This window comes from Manacus candei, unplaced genomic scaffold (genome assembly GCF_025592945.1).
Source record: "Manacus candei isolate 608988 ecotype Guabito, Panama unplaced genomic scaffold, ASM2559294v1 h1tg000018l, whole genome shotgun sequence".
NCBI classification, from domain to species: Eukaryota; Metazoa; Chordata; class Aves; order Passeriformes; family Pipridae; genus Manacus; species Manacus candei.
This window is the reverse complement of record NW_026138066.1, coordinates 1,063,328-1,087,263: the sequence shown is the minus strand read 5'-3', so window position 1 is coordinate 1,087,263 and position 23,936 is coordinate 1,063,328. Positions and strand designations below refer to the sequence as shown.

The following is a 23,936-nucleotide window of genomic DNA, read 5'->3' as shown; positions in this document are numbered from 1 at the left end:
TTGATGAACAATCTTAGCTGATAAGTAAGCCTGCTGCCCCCATGCCTGTTGCTGGAAGGCACATGACTAAACACGTCATTCATCTACAGTAGAGTATTTCTACCCATTGATTTCTGTGTTGAAATTGATATGTTTTGTATATGAATTGATTCACCTGGTAACAGATTGTGATATCAGTGCCTTTGTTAGTGGACTGTTATGAAGTCACTTCAAAAGAACCCCTGGAGAAAGAGGGAATAAACATTTGGGGAAAACAGATTTTAAATCGTGTGAAATAACAGGAAAAAGAATTCAGGAAATGACTGGCTGAGTGCATCTCACTTGACACAGTGACGTTTGTCTTAGTATAAAATCTTCAGACTACCTGCGTTAGTTCTTTTGTAGGTTGTTAAGAATCACATTGTTTCAATCAGCTAAAAATGCTTTTCAAGTATTACCATCCTTCCACTCTTTGTTATTTAAGTGCCACAAAAGAGAGACAAAGATGATGCTGGTAATTCTTTTCATTATATAGATACCACAGTTCTTTAATTTATAGTATTAATTGCTGTGAACTTGACAAAAAGGTTTGACTAAAAAAAATGGGAAGTATATTTTATAGTATAATGCAGTCCAGTAACTACAGTATGGAGCAATGGTAGGTTTTAAAGCAGATTTTTTTTTTGGCTTGACAGGCAAGTGTCAGCCTGGTTAGCCTCACAAGGAGATTATGGCTGATAATAACTTAGCACTTAGGCTTTCAATATTGGCCTGTGTTTGTTTGGGTTTTGTTTGTTTTGTATATATGATCCCTTCCATACTTTTTTGTGCTTCTGAGAAGTGAAGGCACATACAGAAGAGACTAGAGAGAAGTTTCTTCCAGGCACAGGCAGGCTGGTGGGGGATGGCTGAGTGCCAGACCTTGTTACATGGCTTCTGGAGCTGCTTGTTCTGCATTCACACTGGTTTGTGTTTCTGCAGCTGTATCATATTGCTGCTGTTAACTTACCGTTAGACTCCTAGACTTAAAGCTGTTGTTGTTTTCCTTTTAAAGTTATATAAGCTACAGAGTATCTTTACATTACTGAGAATGACCTACTTGAAAGCTTGTGCTTGGATAGGGAGATTATTTTCTTCAAATTTCCCAATGTGAATGGATACCAGTATGATTTACAGAAGTTGTACCACTAGTGACAGATTACATGCTTCTGTTATGAAGTTAGATCCTACCTTCAAGACCTCTTGGTTCAGAGATGAATAAAATCTAAACTGAATCAAGATACTTTGAGACTAGGTAGATCCTGCAGAAGTTCTGGATGAGAGGAATGTATGCACCTATTACAAGGTATGTCAATAGAAAAGTGGTAGGGAAGTAGTAACAAAGAAACTGAGAACTGAAGAGTTCTCAAAAAAGTACACAGAGATAGAGGAAGGGGGGAAAGGAGTAAGGGGGAAAGCTTGGGCTCATCTGAAATTCACATGAGCTTCTGCTCACATGAATAGAACTCATGAGTTTGTGCTTAGCCAGGAAGCTGTGATTTGAAGCAAAGTCCTTGTATGCAACGTCCTCCCATCCTTCAGGAAGGACCAGAACAGGTTCTGCAATGTCCTCACTGATCCTAAAACTTAGAAAAATTGCAGGCCTTCCTGCTTCACTCAAAATAGTGACTGGTTCAGCATTCACCTGTCAAAGTGGCTACCGTCATCACTCATGGACGCCAACCATGTCATTGACAAGATAAAGTGAAGACTTAAGAGCCTGGGTTATGATTTGCAGGTAGCAGAATCACCATGTGCAAGGTGTCAGATGCCTGTGGTATCAGACTGAGGGTGAAATTTCACCTGAAGTAGCTGCAGGAGCTATGGGGCATCTAAATGTAAGCACAGATCAAGTGTCAGTGGTTGTCAGAGATATACTTTGGGTTTTTTTGGCCTAAGTTCTGAATGTTTCAACACTGAAAGCAGTTGTGGCAGTTGCTCTTTTGTGGGCAGGTGATCACAAAATCTTCATCTTACGAATTTATGCTGAGCAGGTTCAGGGGGCAACACTGACCAAAAAGGAAATAAATAAATCATGTCTTAATATTTAGAACTCATTATTGTTACTTCAAGCCAGTGTTATGATTAGATTTTGTTATTTTCATCTCTGGTTTGTATTGCCTACCAGTGTGCCTTATGTGCTTAGGGCATAGGGAGAGAGGCAAATTCCTGTGGAACAGATCATTGAGTACATCTGGCATGACTGTCTCAATGCAGGCTTTGAGATACAGTTTGTCACTGGGGCTTCTCTTGCAACTAGTGGAGTTTTTCTAGGATTTGCCTCTTTGCGGATCAGAAGTACAGCTCAAATCATTATGGCAGGTTGTGCCAGAGACAGGTATCTAGAACTACTGACTATAACTTCTTAAAATTCTGCTTGTAACAATGAGAACTCTTCAAAGGGTGATCAGAGACTCATAATACCCCAACTCTGAAAATGTTACTCCAAAAATATTTTGACCTTGCTAGATTTGCTTACTGTAAGAGATACTGGCAGGCTGCCAAGTCTGTTGGGTTTGATTTTATGTACATTCACGTGTAGCAGTCTCTTAGAAGACCAGTCTGTTAGTGCATCTGCTGAATCCCTTAGATTGTCTTTCTACAGTGGAAGATTTTGTCTGACAGCGAGATAACTGCTTGTAGTTGTGTCCCAGCATTCTAAGCTATAACTAAATTTCCCTGATTGGATTAAAATTTATGCAGTGCCTACAGGGTTGTTGCTGTGTGCAATGAAACTATATCTTCTGAAACAATGCTCTTTCCAGTAAGTATTTCCAGGAAGATTCTTTTCCTTTCCCTACAGATAACAGTAAAACTTGAGGGAACTTGTGATCAGTTCTGACACAAGTTTCATACGTTAGATAATCAAATATCACAGTATTGTGATATTTTAAACACAGTAAGAACTTCCCTTGTCTGTAACCTTATGTGGCCAGAAGCCATCTAGAGAACTCGAAAAGCAGTGTTAAAATGGTATAACTTTTTTATTACACCACATCATAAGTGTCTCCAGTTATTTACACGTTGCTAACACCCAGCCCCAACTCTGCACACTAAACAAGAATGCATTCACAGCACTGTGCCTGTATTGTGAAGTCAATACCAGAAACTAACTAAACATCACCTTTATCACACTGAGTAAAACAACTCGTCAGTAAAGAGCGCAATAAATGGCATGTCGTTGGTTTTGCTAGTCTATTTTAGTCTATTTTACCAGTCTGTTTTTAACTGCTTGTAGTAGTATTTTTAACTTTTCAATGTACTTAAGAGTTGTCACATGGATATAATACACTATAGTGGTCCTAGTACCTGTGGCTAAGCATCTGAAAATATTTGAACATATATCTACTTTTATTTCAATGAATCTTTAGCTTTCAGCTACCATACAACCCTAACAGGCTTTTTCAGTATCTTTTATTATATAGCTTTCAGACTATGTGACTATTGTCTAAATACTGTTAAATTACGCAGAGGAACACAACACCTGGTGCATTTATTTCTGTAATGACCTTTATTTTTATAACACTCTTGTTAAAGCAGTAACTGAAAAAGAAAGATAATAAAAAGCAAGTAAAAAGCCTACAGGTCAACAGGGATGAATAATTAAGTACATCATTTTATTCCATGAAGTTAAAATGATGCAGTGTTGCCCGGTTAGTACCAGAAACATATGTAAGGACAGACTTTTGAAATCTGAATTTGGAGAGCAGATCAGTCAAAGAAGTGACTTGTCATTTGCTGTTTCCATTGGGGGAGGAGGTCGGAGTTGCTTGCCAGTCATGTTTGCATGGAAGGCTTTTTCCTGTGCAAATCACTGCAACTCATTAAAGTTTCCCAAAGCATTTACTGAATGTGTGCCAACCTAAAGACTTCCTCTCTAGCTGAAATAGAATAGAATATAAGACATTTAGGCCATTTTGAGTTGCTGAAATGTTAGGTAATCTTGTTTTTAGTTTCCTACCTGCTTTTTTTTTCCCCCTCAAACTTTTGTTTTATTATAAGAAGTGTTAAGTCTACAGGAGCTGATTTTTAAAATAAATTTCTGTCCAAATGTAATGCAAGTAATAAGTACTTTTCTCAGCATTGAAAAATAGTTGATTCTCTGGAACCAAGATCTGAACTGCAGCTAGGTGGTATGTGTTATGCTCCTGTGTACAGAAGGTGACACCTCCAACTTGTTTCTTACACTTACTTACCTGCAGGCAGACTGTTTTGATTGTGATATATATACCAGGAACATAAGCTGAAGTAGCTTTCTTTGCAGCTTGCATTATAATGTCTGGGACAACCCTCTATTTCTCTGAACTCAAAGTTGTATCAGGAAGAGCTTCTTGACACAGCACTAAGGCAAATTGTTCTGAGAAGGGGCTCTTTGAAATCTAAAATTACCACTCTCCGTGTGGCTCCTGAATTTTTTGCCTTGGCCATAGTTGAGAAACTTGGATATATGTTGTGGAATTTTCAGTAAGGTAATGGGTAAAAGCATTCCTTAGAAACAATAGAATTGAAGTCAAGCCTTCATGGTTGAGTGAAGAGCAGTAGCTGAAGGAAGAGCAGGGCTTGCTTGAGAAACTGTTGGCACTGTTGCCTTGGGAAAGAGCTGTGGAGCGATTTATGTATTTCTCAAATGTGTCAAGTTACAGACTACAGAAAGTGAGAGTATTTGTCAGTCTTCTTCTCTAGGAAGAGCATCTGGAAAATGATTTTTCAACATATAACACAGTATAGAATATTAACTCACTATGTGGAAATTGTAATTAGGCTGGCATCATTTGGCTGTTCTCACAGAAGGCTTTTTTTTTGAGAGTTTAGCAGTGGATATAGATCTTCCTGTATACATCTGCTTGTTGAGGTCTCTGGAAACCTGGTTTATCAATGTTGGTTTATTCAGGTTAAAATTACTCTAAGCACGTGACTGAGAGAGATAAAGGGAAAAGATATTTAGACAGTTTTCTAATGCCTTGATCAAAATGAGTACAACATTTTGGGTTTTGTTTTGCTTTTCCACTTTCATACATATGAGGTCTCTTGTGTTTAGTGTTAGGTTGTTTACTACAGCATTCTGGAGCCTGTATCCAGGCACAGCTCCCTTCTCAGGTACAGAGCTCTGGCTCAGTGCAGAGCCAGTAACCATGGTTGGTCTCCAAGGACAGCACAACTCTTATCTGCTTCCTTTCCCACTGAACTCCACTTTGTTCCTTTTTATCTGTGCTGTTGCTATGACTGAGTATGGTAATATGTTTATAAATCTTTTACACTAAAGCCAACCACATGATAAAGCATATCCTCTTGACTGTCTGAATAGAAACCTAAGGGGGGGGGAAATAATTAATTTAGAAAGTTTAAAGAAGAGGGAAGCAGGCAGGCAGGCTAGGAGCAGAATATTGATTGCAGCTTCATGCTGGGCTAATCAAATCATATTGGTAAATAGGCTGATAACATCACCACAACTCTAAAAATAGAAAAACCTAATAAGAGTTTAATATGTAGGAACTAGCATTAAGAGAATTGGCCACTAGCATTTATGTTTGTGCTTTTGAGAAACCCTGTACCTTTAGCTTGAATGTAAGCTCAACACATGCCATCTTCTGTTGATAATTTTTTAAGAACACTCTAAATTAAGATTACAAGCTGCTTTAAAAACGCCATCAGGTTTATCGCCATATGTTATATTACGAGATATAATATGGGGTGATAAAATTATATGGGGAGCTTCTGTATCCTACTTTAAATTGTTCTGTTGTGCTGTAATGGCCAAAGAATGTAGGGAACACACTTACTTAAGTTGGGCCTTTACTTCATACAAACATGTTATAAGGAGACAAGAGCAACTCTCTGACCCATCCCAGTGGCTTGATAGAGGCTCTCCCAATTCTCTGTGGTTAGGTAAGGGAAGCAGTGACTTTCAATAAGCTGAAAAATAACTCTTAAGAATGCTCCGAAACATCTTCTTTTGTTTTCGTACAGTTGGCACAGAAGTCAATTGGTGAAGTTTGTGGGAATTGTAAGTAATGGATTGTGAGCATATGACAACCTGACCAAGCAGAAAAGCGATAGCCTGTGCTCCTGTTTCAGAAGTGCTGTCCTGGTCTGGCTAATGTGGATTATGGCTGTATGAGAATCTGAAATACCTATGTGCTTAATGAAGTTTCTGTTAGACATAATAGGAATAACTTCTATTACAATGTCTGCTTAGACCGTATAGGTCATAGCTTTATGTTTCTTCACAACACATGAAGCTTGCCAGCAATGCTGAAAGAGATTCTTGGGTAAAACAGAGTTCTATATCAATACCCAACTTGAAAATTTTTGGGTTTATCATATGTGTTTATGTCAGTTGACTTACCCATCACTTTGGATTTAATAATGGATGCTACTTAAGATGTAGCAAAATCTTTTCTATCTTAAGGGTGTATATTATTAATTAAGCAATATTATCAGTTGCTATGTCAAGTATTCATTCAAATTTAAATGTATGGATTTCATAAAATCACGTGCTTTGGAGTTCACAGTATCTGGAATAAACATTTTTTTGTTTGTGCGATGTAATGTTTAAAAATTATTTTAAAAGAAAATTTGTTCTGGGATGGTTTTACCAGTCTTATAGAAGGAGATTAAGCAACATTAATGCACAGATTGGCAGTTTCTCTAAATCTTGGCAAGTACCCTACAGGTAAGAAATATCCAAGATAAAAACCATGCTGAAACTGATTTAAGATTAAAAGAAGCAGTTGCTAGTACTAGATGAGCAAAAGCAACAAGAGAAGACGAAAGATACAAGAAAGAAAAGTGTACAAAGTTGGAGTATGAATAAGCCCATAACCATCACCAGTCGTGGCTCACCAGGGAGGTCCCAGATGATTGGAAGCTGGCTAATGTGACTCCCATCCACAAGAAGGGCAGGAAGGAGGACTCGGGAGACTACAGGCCTGTCAGCCTGACCTCTGTGCCGAACAAGGTTATGGAACAGATCATCCTAAATGCAATCACACAGCACCTACAGGATGGACAGGGGATCAGACCCAGCCAGCACGGGTTTAGGAGGGGCAGGTCCTGTCTGACCAACTTGATCTCCTTTTATGACCAGGTGACCCTCCTGGTGGATGAGGGGAAGGCTGTGGATGTGTCTATCTGGACTTCAGCAAAGCCTTTGACACCGTCTCTCACAGCATACTCCTGGAAAAGCTGGCAGCCCACAGCTTGGACAGGGACACTCTGTGCTGGGTTAGGAACTGGCTGGAGGGCCGGGCCTGGAGAGTGGTGGTGAACGGGACTGCATCCAGTTGGTGGCTGGTCACTAGTGGTGTCCCCCAGGGATCAGTGTTGGGCCCAGTCCTGTTTAATATCTTTATTGATGATCTGGATGAGGGGATCAAGTTTACCATTAGTAAATTTGCAGATGACACCAAGTTGGGGGGGGAGCGTCAATCTGCTGGAGAGTAGGAGGACTCTGTAGATGGACCCAGACAGGCTGGATAAATGGACTGAATCCAATGGTATGATGTTTAACAAGACCAAATGCCGGGTCCTGCACTTTGTTCACAACAACCCCCTGCAGTGCTACAGGCTGGGGACAGAGTGGCTGGAGAGCAGCCAGGCAGAAAGGGACCTGGAAGTTTGGATTGACAGGAAGCTGAACATGAGCCAGCAGTGTGCCCAGGTGGCCGAGAAGGCCAATGGCATCCTGGCCTGGATCAGGAACAGTGTGGCCAACAGGACCGGGGAAGTGATTCTTCCCCTGTACTCAGCACTGGTGAGGCCACACCTGGAGTACTGTGTGCAGCTCTGGGCCCCTCAGTTCAGGAAGGACACTGAGGTGCTGGAGCAGGTCCAGAGAAGAGCAGTGAGGTTGGTGAAGGGACTGGAGCACAAGTCCTATGAGGAGAGGCTGAGGGAGCTGGGGTTGTTCAACCTGGAGAAGAGGAGGCTCAGGGGAGACCTCATCACTCTCTACAACTCCCTGAAAGGAGGTTGTAGCCAGGTGGGGGTTGGTCTCTTCTCCCAGGCAAGAGGGCATGGTCTTAAACTGTGCCAGGGGAGATTTAGGTTAGACATTAGAAAGAAATTCTTTACAGAGTGGTCAGACGTTGGGATGGGATGCCCAGGGAGGTGGTGGAGTCACTGTCCCTGGAGGTATTTAAGAAGAGACTGGATGTGGCACTTAGTGCCATGGTCTAGTTGACAGGGTGGTGTTGGGTCATGGGTTGGACTCGATGATCTGAGAGGTCTTTTCCAACCTGGTTGATTCTGTGATTCTATCAGCGTAAATATTTCTCTAGTAAGCTATACTTGTTTTTATTTATGTAAAATTGAATGAACTACGATATTCTAATGACAATATTAAGGTTTCCACCTCCAAAAAATCTCAGTTTGAATAGCCAGTGGTTCTCAATGAGATGAACTGACAAATTTTGTCTTTAGAGTCTAACTTGTGGCATCTGACCATGTAAACATTTTGCTCAAGTAAACCACTCTGAACTTTAATCATATGTCAACAAATATTATTTGAAGAATAATTTTATAATTTCCTGAGAGACATTATCCCTGTGAAACATTGTTAGTATTGCCCTATTCAATTAAATAAATAATCCCTTTGACACCATCACATCCTTTGAAGTGCTAGGACAAAACATCCTAATTATTCTTAATGATACTGAGATCCAAATTAAATTGTGACTCTAAAAAAAACCATGATAAAGACTTTAATCCTCCTATCTTTGTAGGCAGAGCTTTAACAAAACCAAAAAATGTGGAAGGCCTTGAGTATGAAGGGCATGGGTCTAAAACACTTATCCAAAGGAAAGAAAATGTGGTAAAAGCAATATAGGCTGCAAAGCCACAAAGCCATCTTTGCTTGCCACTTCCTAATGTGACTCTTACTGTTGCTGGTGCATTACTGGTGTTGCCTTTTTAACCCTACTGTCTCCTGTGATAGTTCTGCTGCATTGAATGCAATTTTGTATAAATATATTAGTGAAGCAAATAAGTTGCATAAATTTGGTCTATAATATTTAATCTATCCTCTCAGTTACAATAGCTAAGATAAGCGGGTTTAATTTCACTGCATTAAATTACTTTTATATTGGCAACATGGTTTTAGCAGATTAAGAAAGATCAAGTTAAACACAGCTTTTTCCTACTGAATCTAATCTCTTCTAAGCAATTTAATGTGCTGTGCAACTGTACAGTTTCTGAGCACTTTCTGGTAGTCTGCTAAACAAAGTCACTACTGTTTCTTGCCTGTGATTCTCATCTTGCAGTCCTGCATTTGAGAATGGGTTTTGTGTTGAATAGCAGAGAGAGAGGAGTGGGGTTTTGTTTGGTTGGTTTTGGTCTATTTATTTAGTTTATAACCACTAAATTTGTGAGTAACTTTTATGGATAATACAGATTCTCCTATGTATTTATATTGCATGAAGAGATGTTCACCACATGTGCCGTGTAGTTGAAGTAGAAGGCAGTGAGCTTTGTAATGAGCTTTTAGTATCAGCAGGAGTTCCTTTCACAGGAGTTCATATTACCCTTGACATTTTAGTTCTGGCCAAACAGAAATAATGTATTTTCAGTTTGCAAATGTCTCTGAGGGGAAAAGTCTGCTTTCTCTTGCTATTACTATCCTGGCAATACATAATGGTTACTACTCAAGCATCTTCAAAATAACATTAGAGGATTTGTACCATACTGTAAAAATTTAGTGAATCCTCATTAAAGGCAGTTGTTTAAAAAGTTTATTTCTTTATCTGTTAAACTTAAAGAAATTGTAATTTAACACTTTTGTTACAAGTATATTACAAGACAGAAGTGTAATTTAACCTAGTTTATTTTCCAAAATAATCTGAATTGCTTTCTCTTAGTAATTTAGTTTAATAGAATTTCACTAATTGGGGAAGGGTGTTCTTAGAATAGAAATAATTTTAAGACTAGATAAAAATTTTCCTGTAGGGTTTTGTTACTCTCTAATTGGATGAATCTCTGATTTTCTTTTTAGTTAGACAAGGCTTTTGCATTTTGAGTTTTTAATTAATTGATGTTATTTTATTGACTTGTGGAAATTACCTACAACAGAGTTTCTTTTATGGTTGAGATATTTGTGTAATGTGTATTAGTGTTTGAAGTGTATGATGTATACAAAAATTTGAAAGAAAAAGGCAAAAATGGAGTAAAAATGGAATATAAAGATGACTCATGACTAAATAAAGATAGTGGGTTATTTCAGTTCAATCAAATTGATACAACAGTCTTAGCTGAACTTAGTTCAGAGAGAATAGACTGACAAAAAAGTTTCTTTATTTTTTTTTTAAACAAACCTACAGTCTCGTATAGAAATGATTCATGCCAATACAAACTCATAAACATTTTAAACATTATTTGAGAAACTATTCAAGATCATGTGCACACACAAAACATTTCTGGAGAGCTCACAAAGCGTTAGCTGGAATAGTGCCCACTCTGATGTGTTGCTATTATGTGCACATGGAGCTCTTCAGAAAGGAGGATGCAGGGAGATCTGCTTGTAGAGGTGCACTCATCTTCAAAATGTGTTCTATTGTGTCTTTTTTTTTTTTGTGAATTCATATTTAGTTGTAACTATTTGAATTCATTGTTAGGGTGTAACCTTAAAATACCACGCCAAGAGCAGGTTCTCCAGAAGGTGCACATCAGTTGAAACACTGTATGTATATGAGATTTTCTGTAGATTAGTACTTACTCAAAATAACAATAATTTTATGTATATTTTAAAAAATATTTTTGAAAGCATATCTTTATATGCGTCTATTTATATAAATAACAAGATATTAAACATACAAGTAATATTTGAAGACTTCCTCCAGAATAAGGAGAACTGTAGATCGGTTCATAAATGGAAAGCATCACCTGTGACCCAGTTCAGTAGCATAGACACAGCAGCAGAAAACCTTTTTGCTTTTCAAAACAATGTTATTTATATTAACCTGGGCGACAACATTTCATTTTCTTCCAGGAGAAAGATATACAAGGATGCTGCCTGAGCAGGAAACTGTGATTGTATTGCCTAATGCTTTATATTGCCCCTTCAATAAAAAGAAAGGAAAATATTTTTGCTATTTTAAAAATAAATTTAAATAAGACAATGCTTTAAAGTTCGGTTGGTGTGATCTTCGGGATGTAGAGGATTAAATCCATTGAATCTGCAGAGAATTTTGGTACTTAATGCACTGCAGTTATGTTTTCTCCAGAGTTAATTCAGAGCAGTGTTAATGATTTATGTATATTGGCTTAAAATACCATTATTGCAGCAGTGGTTTTGAGTGACAAATGACCTGTATAATAATGCATCCATGTAATTTGAGTTTTAATCGTCTGTACTGGTTTAAAGGTAAACCAGCAGGGGAAAATGAACTCAACACAAAAGAGAGATTATAAGTCAAAATAACAATTTAATAAAATAATACAATAAGTATGATTATACAGACAAACAATTGGTTTTAACCCACAAAACTCAAATGTATAACCCAGCACCCTGGGGCATGAACAGAGTGGTGTTCTTTGGGCCCCCTGAGTCCAAAAGTAAGGGAGAGGGGAAAACCTGTTGGTGAGAGTGCTGTTGCAGCCTGGTCAAGAGTGGTGGTTGCAGTCTGGTCGAGGGTGGTGATTGCAGTCCAGTCGAGAGTGGTGATCTGCAGTCTGGTTGAGAGCAGTGATCTGCAGTCTTCCTCTGGATCCCATGAGTGGTTAAAAAAGTCCCAAGACTCCAAGATTATATATTCTCCAGTTCAGGCAGGAATGCTCAGTACCTCCCTCAGGGCAGGGGGTTCCTTAATGGGTGTGAGGACAAAAGCAACCGCCTATCTCTCAGGCCTCTTAACACCTAGTTTATAGCCTGAGGAGTCAAGCTCTATGTGCAGAGGGTGTAAATGGTTCATTGATAACAGTTTCTGGGAAATGGCATGGAAGGCTATAGAATACACAGTTTTGGGTTACATCCATCCAGTGATTAACTGGGCCCAGCTGTTCTAACTAGGACATTGTCCTTATTTTGCCCAGTGAAATATGGTGGTTTTATAATAAAAGCAATTTAAAACATTTTTTTTAAAAAGTAGGCTTTAAAATAAAACCTTTCATCTCTCCTTTCTTTCTTTTCTGGGCTTCTCTTATTTTCCTTTTTATTGGTTTCTTTCGGTTTGTGTAGATCATGAAGTATGGCCAAAGTTTTTGATTTTCAGTGGCTCAATCTTCATTCAGTTCTCTGCCTTTGGGCTTTTTGTCATATTAGGTACAAATACAAGTCTTGGATGTCAGATGTGGAGCAAAAAACATACTCATATGTGTAATGTGGCAAATAGTGAAAGTGTACTTGTGTATATAAATAAAGGTTTAATAAAGTAAAGTTGCCTTGTTAAGAGATATACTAGTTATTGTGGAGAGGTAAATAAGTTCCTTAGTCATGAAATGTAGTGAAGCAGGACCTATCCTTTGATTAGACCTTCATATAAAAAAACGAACTGCAAGTCCTGCATAAAGGCAGAACTGCTGATGTAACAGGCATGTATTTTTTAGATTTTACTTTATCAGCCCAGTGTGGAGAGAAGCAAGGAGGAAAAGGAAGAAGCAAGCAGGCTTCTTTAAATAAGCGCCTCAGTTCATGTACAGGACGAGATGTGATTGTTTATACGGTCAGGATGTGCCGCTGCAGCATTAACGCAAATGAAAAGATCCTATGCGGGATGGAGCTATTGTTCTCTTGTTTATAAACAGAAGTTTTGCAGTGGTTTAAACAAATGAAATCCCCAAGTCTTGAGTCTTTTGCCTGTGATGGCCAGTCTATCTGGATCGAGAGTGTTTTATCTCTGAATGGTAGTACTTTCAAAATTCCCTGCTACTGTAAAGTCTTAATGTTCCTGTTACAAAATAGGTTTTATTGAAGTGTTGCCAGCTCAAAGCAGTAAAAAATCATGAATTAGACTAAAATCAGCACTGGGCTGTGGGGCTGATTTTTGTAGGTCTGTAAATGATGTATTTAAAATTTCCTTAAATTGTCTCTATTTTGGGGCAAGAAGGACTTCGTTGGTTGTTGACTATTAAATAAGATGAGGCAGTTATTTCTCTGTAACTGAGGGCAAGAAACTTAGTACTATTCCCTGGAAGTCTCTTGTATGATTGTACAGTTCCAGGAGCTGAGATTTCAGGAAATGCTTAGACAATCTGAATCACAGTGGAATTAAGAGTTGACAGTGAAACAGAAAGAACCAGGTGGAGGGAGCTGGCGACTTGTTGTAACTTTATCAGTGTGGAATAGTTTGTGATGAGAAGGTAGACAATGCAGTGATGTGAAGGAAAACACACTCTAAATCACAAGTGGTGGGAAATCAGAAGCATATTCTGTAACTGAGAAGTGATTAGTCATAGCAGGGATGTTGCTGGCTTTTTATCAATTTCTCATTCATGGAAAAGGATTTAATAATTGAAAAGCTATAGCAGCTGGCTTTTTACAGAATATTTCATGGTACTCTGGAAAATTTCATTCTTGCCATCTATTGGAACATTTTATAAAAAGAAAGCTTATTAGTGAATGGGAGGGGAAGAAAATCCATAAAAGCTGGGAAGGGGGAAGGGAGAGCACTTATTAGAAACACTAAAAGTGAGTTGAATGATTGATCTAGAAAAAGAGATACAGAATGTCTTGCACCACTCTTCAAAAGTGTTTCACCTTCACACTGTTTCATTGTGGTTGTACTTTAGGGGATTTGTGTCAGGTGAAAGACTCTCTCCTTCAGTGGGAGTAGGAGTGCAGGCTTGCAGGGTTCTCATAAGCACTGCTTGATGGAAGCACCCATTTAGCACCTGAGGCTCCCAACTATTTCCTTATATTACTATGGAAACCTGACACAGAAGGAACATACACATGAAAGTGATATTTATTTTGATTCGAGTTAGAAGAGGGTATTTTATTGACTCATTTTAATTAATGGTGCTTGTCTAAAGAGCAGGACTGATGTAAAGCAGAATAGTTAACCAAGGGGTGTGGAATCTACCTCTTACCCACTTAAGGAATTTAAGTTTAGTAAATCTGATTATTAGTTCATTGCTGTATTGGACAGTGATTTTTTAAATTTTTTTTTCACATGACCGCTGGACAGTCAATGGAAAGTAACTTGCTTACTTTTGTAGGGGCCTGTTGTTTTCAATTTTCAGTGTCTAGGCACAGAAATTGTTTGTATTGGAACTGTTTTTTCCATATGTCACTTTTATGCTGCCAAACAGTTTGGAACAGGACTAAAAGTTGAGAGTGTGAGTGGTGACACTATCACCGACTTTCCAGTGGATGTTGTTGGGTTTTGAAAGAACTGGTATTAGCAATGAAGTAGAAAACTGCCTCTTCCCCCCATTGTTCTCTTCTCCCTTTGGTTTAATCTGAAATAGTACCATATCGAAATACTTATTTACACACAAGCCATGACCTAGATAATTTAGCCTTCGTTCAGTCCTTTAATTGGAAATTAGAGAAAAGGTTATTTCTGGGATACTTACAGCTTTAGCTATTTACTTTAGCAGTCTGGGGGTTTTTTGATAGTGATAGAGAAATTGTTGATGATAAAAGAATCACCTTCTGTGCTATTTGACTCCATCAGCATTTGCCTGGTGGTCTCAGACAAATCACCCTGGATCTCCCATTTCCCCAGTAAAAAGCAGAAACAGGATTTTCTGTCTTTCTCCATTTCTATACTCTCAAACCTCTACTTGATTATTAGCATGATGTTCTGAGTGTAGGTACTTCTAGATATTACTATAAAGCAGCTCTTTAAAAAAACATAAGCAGAAGCTGTTTTGCTGTAACATACTGTACAAAAACATTGGGGGCTGATTTTATGTAACTTAAAATCTTTTATGATGATTTAACACCATTTTAAGACTTCCATGAAGGACTCCTCTCCTATGGATTTTAGAAGGAACAGTGAACTTGAAAGAGATGGTAACAATCTCTCCCAAAATACATTTCTGCTTTGGAATATGCTGAAAAAGTATTAAAACCTCCTCTGCATGCTCTTTTACCCATTGGAACCCCTGACATATGCATATTTCTTGACAAAAAGAGAATTGCTCCTAATTATTTTTCTTACTATTGCTAAATTCTAAAAGCTTTAAATCCTATTTTGTATGGAATTCTTTTTCTAAGCATTCATCAGATACCCCTCCAAAACTCTTTCAAAATAGACTTAAATAATAATAAGTTTTTGTTTAGCTTGCACAGCTGTGTCTCGTGATAGTAATGAGATTGTTTGGAGAAAGAAGAAGACAGAACCACTTGTAAACTGAGCCTATTTAAATGCTTAGATCACTTTCTGTCTTCATGGTTTGCTTCCTTTAGTGAGACAACCCAAAGGTGTTTGCTTTCTGAATCCTGGTGCATATATGCAGTCAATGACTCTGTGTTGCAAATGCTTTTTTTCTCTGTTATTTTTTTCATTTACTTTTTAAAAGAGTGTAAAAGAAATCTATGAGATAAACAGTAGAGTTCAGTTTGATACCTAAACATAGGTGGCTTATCTCTCAAATGTTAGTGGAGAGCCATTGACACAGTCAGTAGAATACAGGAGGTGATTCATCTGAGCAGCCATGAGATATGGGCTGCACAAGGGTAGACTTCATGCTCTCTACGCTCTAGGCACTATGGATTTTTTTCTCCCAAATGGATCCCACCCGGAATCTTTGGGGAAGAAGTAACCTTCTAGGTCTGCTTTGTATTTTCCAACCAGAGGATATAATGGCCAATTTGCACAGGCTGTTAAGCATGATATTCTCACCAGTTCAGCAGATCCTGCCAATGTGAAATCCCTTTCCAACACTCTTGCTTGTGGCGTTGGGGCACACGGGTCCTTTCGTGCTCTGGGCTCATTGTTAGCAGGGCCTGCAAATCTGACCTTTGTCTGCTTTTGCAGACGGTTAAGTGAGAAAATGTTGATCATTATGATGCCAATGTAATCCATATCCTTGCTTCTGTGACTGGGTTTTCAGATCACAGTTGTGCTCTGAATGCTTCTCTATGAATGGCAGGCTGCCTTTTACCCAGCCCTCCACTTACCATTTAAGACAGAGAGTAAACCCACCAAGTCATGTGGCATGAAGGGTTTTTAGCAGTGCCCTGTGTTCATTTCACCGGGCAGTTATTCTGCTATCCCTTTTGAAGCTCTGGACTTTGGCTTGGAATGTGTTTCATGAACAGCATGACCATGCAGCCAGGGATCTGCTTGACTTGGAAAAAGGGGGATTGGAGCGTTACCACTGAGAGTTACCTATCTAGTCATTTGTGGAACCTGGCTCTGATGCAGGCAGGGATCCTGAATTACTTTACTCCTAAATCACTGTTCTTAAAAGCTAGTATTTCAGCAGCACAAACATTACTATTAGTTCTCAACTGAGTTGTAGCAAAGTACGTATGTGAAGTGCCCCATAAAGTGCAGTGGTCTCTCTCCAAGCTCCAGGTTTCTTCTTCCATGCTAGTATCAGCTATGGCTATCCCACTACCAAATGCAAATTGTTTTTTCTGAAAAGACAGATCCCAGGCATGTTTCTGGTATTTTCGCAGACTGTGGGCTAGTGCTATCCTCCTGGTGGTATCACTTGTCTCAGGACTGCTGCCTTTCATCTGTTGCTAATCCCCAACTCTCTAGTAATTCTTTTCATAGGAGAGATGTATGATGATTCTTTCTTCTTTAAGTGCATCTCACTTCTGAAAAGATGGCTGGTCCATTTTAACTGTTGGGGCTGCTACCGTATGTATGTATTTTTTTCTCTTGGCAACCACAATGAAAATCTTAAAAAATAAAAATAAGAAAATCAATGTCTCAACAACATTTTTATTATTGAGGGCTTTGTGGCCCTGTCAGACACTGGTGACCCAGGAGCCAGAAAAAGAACAGTGACGTGGATGGCGTTCATCATTTCTTCCCACAGCACAGCTGGAAGAGTGCTCACACAGTTTGAGGGAGGTGTGCATTCAATCTCCTGCATGTGGGAGGATTTCAGTCCACATCACAGGAGAGTGCACCAGTCCCTGCAGGGATAAGGAAGCATCTCGGACTCCTACTGACAGTCTTCTGCTCAGTATAAAGAACTAGGCAGGATACAGCAGGAAATGCAAGCTAATTCTTCTCATGTCAAGATGAGACTGTTGCAGCAAGAAGGATTTGGGGTAGGATTTGAAGATGGAAATCTGATGTCTTGGGATAGCATTAGAGTTGAGCTATAAAGCAATCACAAATGGGTCTTTGCAAGACTGTTCTACCTCATCAAGGTAGAAGAAAGGTGACAGGCCACTTGTCTAGAGATACCTGAGTCCTCCAGTGTCTGCTTGCTACTGATTTAAGATGACCAAACCAAACAAACCAAAAAAAACCCCTAAATCCCACAAAACCCAACCAGCCCCCCCCCCAAAAGAACCCAACAACTCACACCACACCACACCCACACCTCCAACAAAAAGGTGTATTATGTCAACAGAGAATTTCAAGAGCCTTTGTTTCTTGACCCAGCTTTGCAACATGATGGCAAGAGGACACCTGCCTTTTTGTTCAAATACAATCAGACAGAGAAATGTATTGGATATAATTCTTCCGTACCCTTGGTGATCTCTCAATCAAATAAGTAAAAAACCCTACTGCTAGCAGTGTTTTGTGAATTTAAACACTGTTATTTTCTAAAGTTTATTGAATTTGAACTGACTTTATGATTGGTTTTACTCATGTCAGGAGCAGATTTTCCACATGCTAACTGGTTTCCTCGTTTCCAAAAGCAAGGCAGCTTTTAGCAGATGTATTCCCTCAATGCTATTGTTCTTTTTATCTCTATTGCTGTTTTGGCCTTGGAGTTTCAGGAAGGCACCGAAGGCTGACCAATAGAGACTCCAGTGAGAGAGAGGACATAAGGGAGAAGGGATCTGATTTGGGCTTGTGTCCAATTATTACAATACATATTTAGACTATTTTGTACTGAGGAAGTAAACACTTACTGCTGTATAAAGGTTAGAGATAGACCCACCCATTCTTGGAAGTACGTACAGCTTGTCCTGAGTGACATCAGTGATGGATCTTTCTTGTGTGTGTATACAATGCCGTGATTTATTACAGTATAATTTTTTGCCAAAGATTATTAAAGAATGTCTTAGGTTGTTTCAGTAAGCTATTGTTTTATACTGAGCTGTTTGTCCATACTGAATTTGTCTAGATCCCGTAAGTTCATTTACATAAATATCTGCAGTATAGGGTACAGATCTGGTATCTAAACTTTTCAGCTATTTGCCTTGATTGCTTTTCTTTGCTGTCTGAGCCTTTGGAAAGTTACAAGTATCCAATATCAAACTATTTTTGCTTATATTAAAGGCAATTTTAGGTACTACAACAGTATTATGAGTGTTATTATGTTAAAAAGTGATATGTGGTTTTTGCAGTCTTTATATTAGATATCACACTGAATATAGAATGACATCTGTGTGTGTCATATCTGTGCAAATACTAAAATACTAAGATCTCACCAATAAAGTATATTTTCTGCAACACACATGTGATTAGTGATATTAAATAATATAAAAATTTTATTTAAAAATTTATTTTTACTTTTTTTTAATAACTAAACTGGTAAAGTGCAAATCTGTTAGGCTACAGCACTGGTCTACTTCTTGGAATAGAGTCTGAATCTTAAAGGTCATCATTAACTAATATTCTCCAGAAGAAATTGTCACTTCCACAACTCTTTCAGTTTGCATTTTTTATGTGTCTATTTTTTTTTAAATATTGGTGAATCTGAACTTTTTTGTTACCTGTTTTATGCCCTGAGTGGTGCAGTAGCAAAAGAAAAAGCAGGAAAAAGCTCCACTGTAATCCTTGGTAATCTATAAGGAAAAGAATATAAAGTAGGAGTAGAGATGATCTTGTCTCTGAAATGGTCTGGTGCAGATCCAGATTTATAGCTGCATTACCCCCTCTGTGTTTGTTCCCCATCATGGTAGACACGGAGCAAGACTTGTTCTCCTGATTAATCCCTTCACGATGCATGTTATTAACAATAGGACACCTTATCTGGTCACTGAACTTGTATTTTAAGGACAAAACAAGAAACCTTGAGAGAATTTCCAGGAGAGCTGCCCAAACTTTTCAAGGATAGAATAAACCTTAAACCAATACTTAATGATGGTCTTATGGTTTTTTTTAATTAAGAAAAAGATTGAATGATGATCACTGGCCATGTATACATGGGTCTGGCTTCATGATCTTCAGTATTATAGATAATAATAAACACTGTAATTGGAAATCAAACTTTTAACATAGTATCTCAGGCATTTTGAAGCAAAGAGTAGCTAAAGTGTTTCACAAATGCATGTTTAAAAGATACTTTAATAAAGCTTCTACCTTGTCTCTGCAATGGACTTACTTGAGCAATCGTATTGGTTCCCTCTGGTGTTAAAGCTCTGAAAACCCATGATGGCTGGAGCATTTGTTAAGCAGTCTCTACAGATGTGGTATTGTGGCAGCTTTAATGAAATGCACCTTCTATGTCACAGAGGCTAAACCAAGATGATAATAGGGATGAAGCTATTTTGGTTAGATCATTCTTATGTCGTGCCTCTCCCATGAGGAGACATTCCTTACTTTGTGTAAGGAAACGCTTTTTGTGTTTTGTATCAGACTGTCTTGCCTTTCTGTTAAGAAAGATGAATAATCTGTTGCGTTTGTGTTGTAAATGAGTTGCTTAATTGTTTTTGCTGTGCTTCCAGAGAGCTTTGTTAGGGTGTATGGATCCTATACGTGACTGAATGCAGTTTTCCTTCCTGAGTTTCCTTCTGTAAATCCCACTCAGTGAATTTGCTATTAAGATAGACTTAGCCACAGCAGATCAAGTTGTTGAGCATCTTCATCAAGCATGGAAAGCAAAACACAGGCCAATTCTTTCTCCATGCTCTCTGCTTTAAAAACTAGCAGCTGCTTCCAACTTGAAGCACACACTAAATTTCCAAGAGCTTTCAGCTAGTTATGAAAAAACTTTAAATTGTGGGAGGAATTTGAATGGGACGTATCAAAAAAGGCATTTAACCCAGGAAAATGTGCTGAACAGTATAGAGCTGTTGTAGAGGGGAAAAATCTGCTTACATCTCCATTGGTGTTTGACCATTTCTAAGAGAAAAAACAGTGATTATCAGTCATGATCTCTTTGAAACTCTTAATAATAAACAATATATTTAAGAACCTTTTCTAACTAGGTGTTATTCTCATTTTCTGGAAAACTGTGAATGATTCTGAAAAGCTACAAACTTGAATAATTTTCTCTCTAATTCATCTTGCTTCTATTTTAAGGAAACAAGCAGTTCCTTGGGCTGCTTATTAACCTATGGAAGTCAAGAAAAATGCTGCTTAATTTCAAGAAAAGTGTATTCTCTTTTGCTACTGTAAACTACTTTATATTGTGTACTTCGTATAATTACACACAGAAAAGGAAATTGGAAGTTTGATTTAAAAAAATAGAATTCAAATTCCATTTATCTCTTTTCTCTCAGGTGGAAAGACATGACATGAATACCCTGAGTTTACCGCTTAACATTCGCCGTGGAGGTTCTGATACCAACCTGAACTTTGATGTACCAGATGGTGTCCTAGAGTTTCACAAAGTCAAACTCAGTGCAGATAGCTTGAAACAGAAAATTCTCAAGGTTACAGAGCAAATCAAGGTTGAACAAACAGCTCGAGATGGAAACGTGGCTGAGTATTTGAAACTGGTAAACAGTGCAGACAAGCAACAGGCCGGGCGCATTAAACAGGTCTTTGAGAAAAAGAATCAGAAATCTGCCCACTCCATTGCCCAGCTGCAGAAGAAATTGGAACAGTATCACAAAAAGCTCAAGGATATTGAACAAAATGGATCTTCCAAAGCTACCAAGGATACTTCCAAAGATAACTTGAAAGATATTCAACATGGAAAGTCTCGTACCACTGGGCATGGAACAGAGAGCAGCAAGTCGGGTGTGCCAGGTGTATCTTTGACACCACCTGTCTTTGTTTTCAGCAAGTCTAGAGAGTTTGCCAACCTGATCCGAAACAAATTTGGGAGTGCAGACAACATTGCTCATCTCAAAAATACCCTGGATGAATTTCGGCCAGAAACGAGTTCCAGAACATATGGGGGCAGTGCCACCATTGTTGCCAAACCAAAATATGTTAGTGATGATGAATGCTCAAGTGGGACCTCTGGATCAGCAGATAGTAATGGAAATGCTTCTTTTAGTCCTGCTGTGGCAAGTACCCTGGACAGCCAAGGAAAGCTTTCCATGATTTTGGAGGAACTAAGGGAAATCAAGGAGACTCAGTCCCAATTAGCTGATGATATTGAGAATTTAAAAACACAATTTAAAAGAGACTATGGCTTTATTTCTCAGATGTTACAAGAGGAAAGATTTAGGTATTTTTATTTAACTGTTCTCTTGAAATTACTTTTGAACCGGTATAGGAGCTATTTGGAAAGGGGGGGGGGGAGGGAAATATTTCAGAAGCAAGAGGAAAAATAATTCCAATCAATATCTGGTACCAACATGTTCCACTCGTTCCAGTGACTAAAACATTAGTATTTCCTATCAAATTATGTAGTAGTCCTTTGCTTTTTGTCAAAGGAAAACTCTGTCCTCTGTCATACTGTGAATTATGTGAGTACTGGAGATAGGAGTATTCACTGCCAATTGTTTTGTAACCAGTGGAATGATTCTCATCTGTTGTGACTCAGAAAAGCTAATCAGTCTATGGTATAGCAGAACTGACTTAGAGCTGATAAGTATACCCTTGATTCCTGAGTACCTTGTCCAAATACTTCTCACACACATTGCTATCTTGTGGATGCAATGTCACCTTGTAGCCTGGTGTAATAAACAGCTGTGAGATGTAATTTTAAGTACTCTAGCACAACTTCCTTTTGCATTTGTTACTTGGCAATTTATTACTTTATCATCTACTCTGAGAAGATATGTTCTACAGAGGACTTACACCTGCTGTACCTATATCCCATTTGTCATATCACTTGTGACAGTCGATTCTTGAAGTCTTTACTATGCTAGTGGGGAAAAACTCAGTATAAAATGCAATATTTAATGTTTCCCTTGTTTACAGTTCTTGAAATACAAGGAAAGGCTTGATATCACATGATAACATAGGGGATGAAAGAACAATACAAATGGCCTACTGAACTCAGGACTTGGTTTGAGGGGAAGACAGTGGCCTTTTCTGACAGCTCACTGCCATTAAGATCTCAAGCCTCCTACCACCCATTTCCGCAGCGTGACAATTTTGCCTCCATCATTTTTGTGCTGACTGCAGTGTTTGCCTGTTTGTGTGTTAAATCAAATGACAAACTCACCAAAAAAAATTCTAGTTTCCTGATGATTTAGTTGAACTGGTTTGCTGTGCAGAGGCATGGCAGAACAGGCTGTACACAAATGGCAGGACCTTGCAGTTGTGTTTGAGAGAGAACATACTTTTCTTGTCATTACTGGTTAGCTAGTTAGCTAGCTCAAACTTACTTATGAAACCATATCTTCTTGTCTAAATGAAGAGCGAAAAACAGAAAAATGTGAGTTGGAGATCCTTAGGCAGTGTTTATAGTTCATGTAATTTTCCAATGATGTACAGATATTTGCTTCTTAACACCCACTGCCAGCAAGAAACACTGAAAAAAGACTTTCAGCTTGCTGAATAAATGCTTATGGAGAGTTTGCAAAGTTTTTACTGATTTCCTTTATGTGCTTTGTAATGCCAGTCCTATGAATTCATAGTACACTGAAAAACTATCTTTTAAAATGTGTAATTGTGTTCATGATTTAGCATTTCTTGAATAGAAGGCACTAAATTTAGACCTCTTTTCCTAATAAGATACGAAAGATTGGAGGACCAGTTAAATGACCTCACTGATCTTCATCAACATGAGACAGCAAACTTGAAACAAGAGCTAGCCAGCATAGAGGAGAAAGTGGCGTATCAGGCATATGAGCGATCACGAGATGTTCAGGTATGTTTTTCCTTACCATAGACTTCTAATATTTGGTGGAAATCTTGTACCATGGAACACTCACATCTTTCTGCAGCTTTGTAAATAAGGAGTCTGGGGAAAGATTTAAGCCCATGTTTTGTCTGTTTTAAAGTGAAACCCCAGCATATTAAATCAATGTGAGTCTTCATTTGTTTTACTGGATTCAGAATTTTTTCTGCTGGAATTGATGATGTAGGCTGGGCAGACTTGTGGTTGAAGAATGGTCTGTTTTAATTTCTTGCACTAGAGGAGGAAGGAATTAAGTCTCCTCGTATTGTGTAAAATGCCACCTTTGACAATGTCCTAACACAAACTTCTTGTTCAGACTTTCTCCAGTAAGTAGTCTCATCACTGGCAAGGTTTATTGTAAATTGAGCTTCAGGTAAAAAGTAAGAGAGCTAATTGATAAATAGACTTGTAGATTTGCCAGTTATAATTTAAGAGTTTTAAGCCATGGTCACAACAACCTCTATGATTAAAACTGTAGAATGTGTTCACCTTAGTGATCAGTTGTAGTTATGTCTGGCTTCAATCAAAAGCCAGTAATAATGTCTACAAGTGTGTCCTGATGGCATGTAGCTACATACTTGAATATTTATATACAATATAATCACTTATATAATGCATAATATTTCTACTTAAAGCCTGAGCAAGTGGTGAAAAATGGTGAAAACGTTGTTATGCTTTACCTATTCGTGAACAAATGAGGAATGCTCAAAGACTGTCTTCATATTGCCTCAGATGGTAAAAGAAGCTAAAACCTGTCCTGTAACCCTGTGCTCGCCCTGTGCTCACATTTCTAAACACAGAGCCTGCAGGCAGGAGGATGATCACAGTTTCCTAACTGGTGTGAGAGTCAGGAAGCTCCTGGGAACAGAATG

At 38.4% G+C, this 23,936-nt stretch overlaps 2 protein-coding genes across 7 annotated transcripts in view; both read left to right on the top strand.

Annotated features, from left to right (window-relative positions):
* Positions 1 to 23,936, top strand: part of CEP83 (centrosomal protein 83) — a 193,935-nt gene that overhangs the window by 131,726 nt on the left and 38,273 nt on the right. The window lies entirely within an intron of this gene.
* Positions 1 to 23,936, top strand: part of TMCC3 (transmembrane and coiled-coil domain family 3) — a 159,059-nt gene that overhangs the window by 127,266 nt on the left and 7,857 nt on the right. For all 4 annotated transcript variants that reach the window (XM_051784070.1, XM_051784072.1, XM_051784071.1 and 1 more), the window contains exons 2-3: positions 20,543 to 21,441; positions 22,899 to 23,034. In XM_051784070.1, coding sequence (XP_051640030.1) covers positions 20,558 to 21,441; positions 22,899 to 23,034 — 1,020 coding nt within the window. In that variant the 5' untranslated portion in view covers positions 20,543 to 20,557. The remainder of the gene's footprint in view (positions 1 to 20,542; positions 21,442 to 22,898; positions 23,035 to 23,936) is intronic.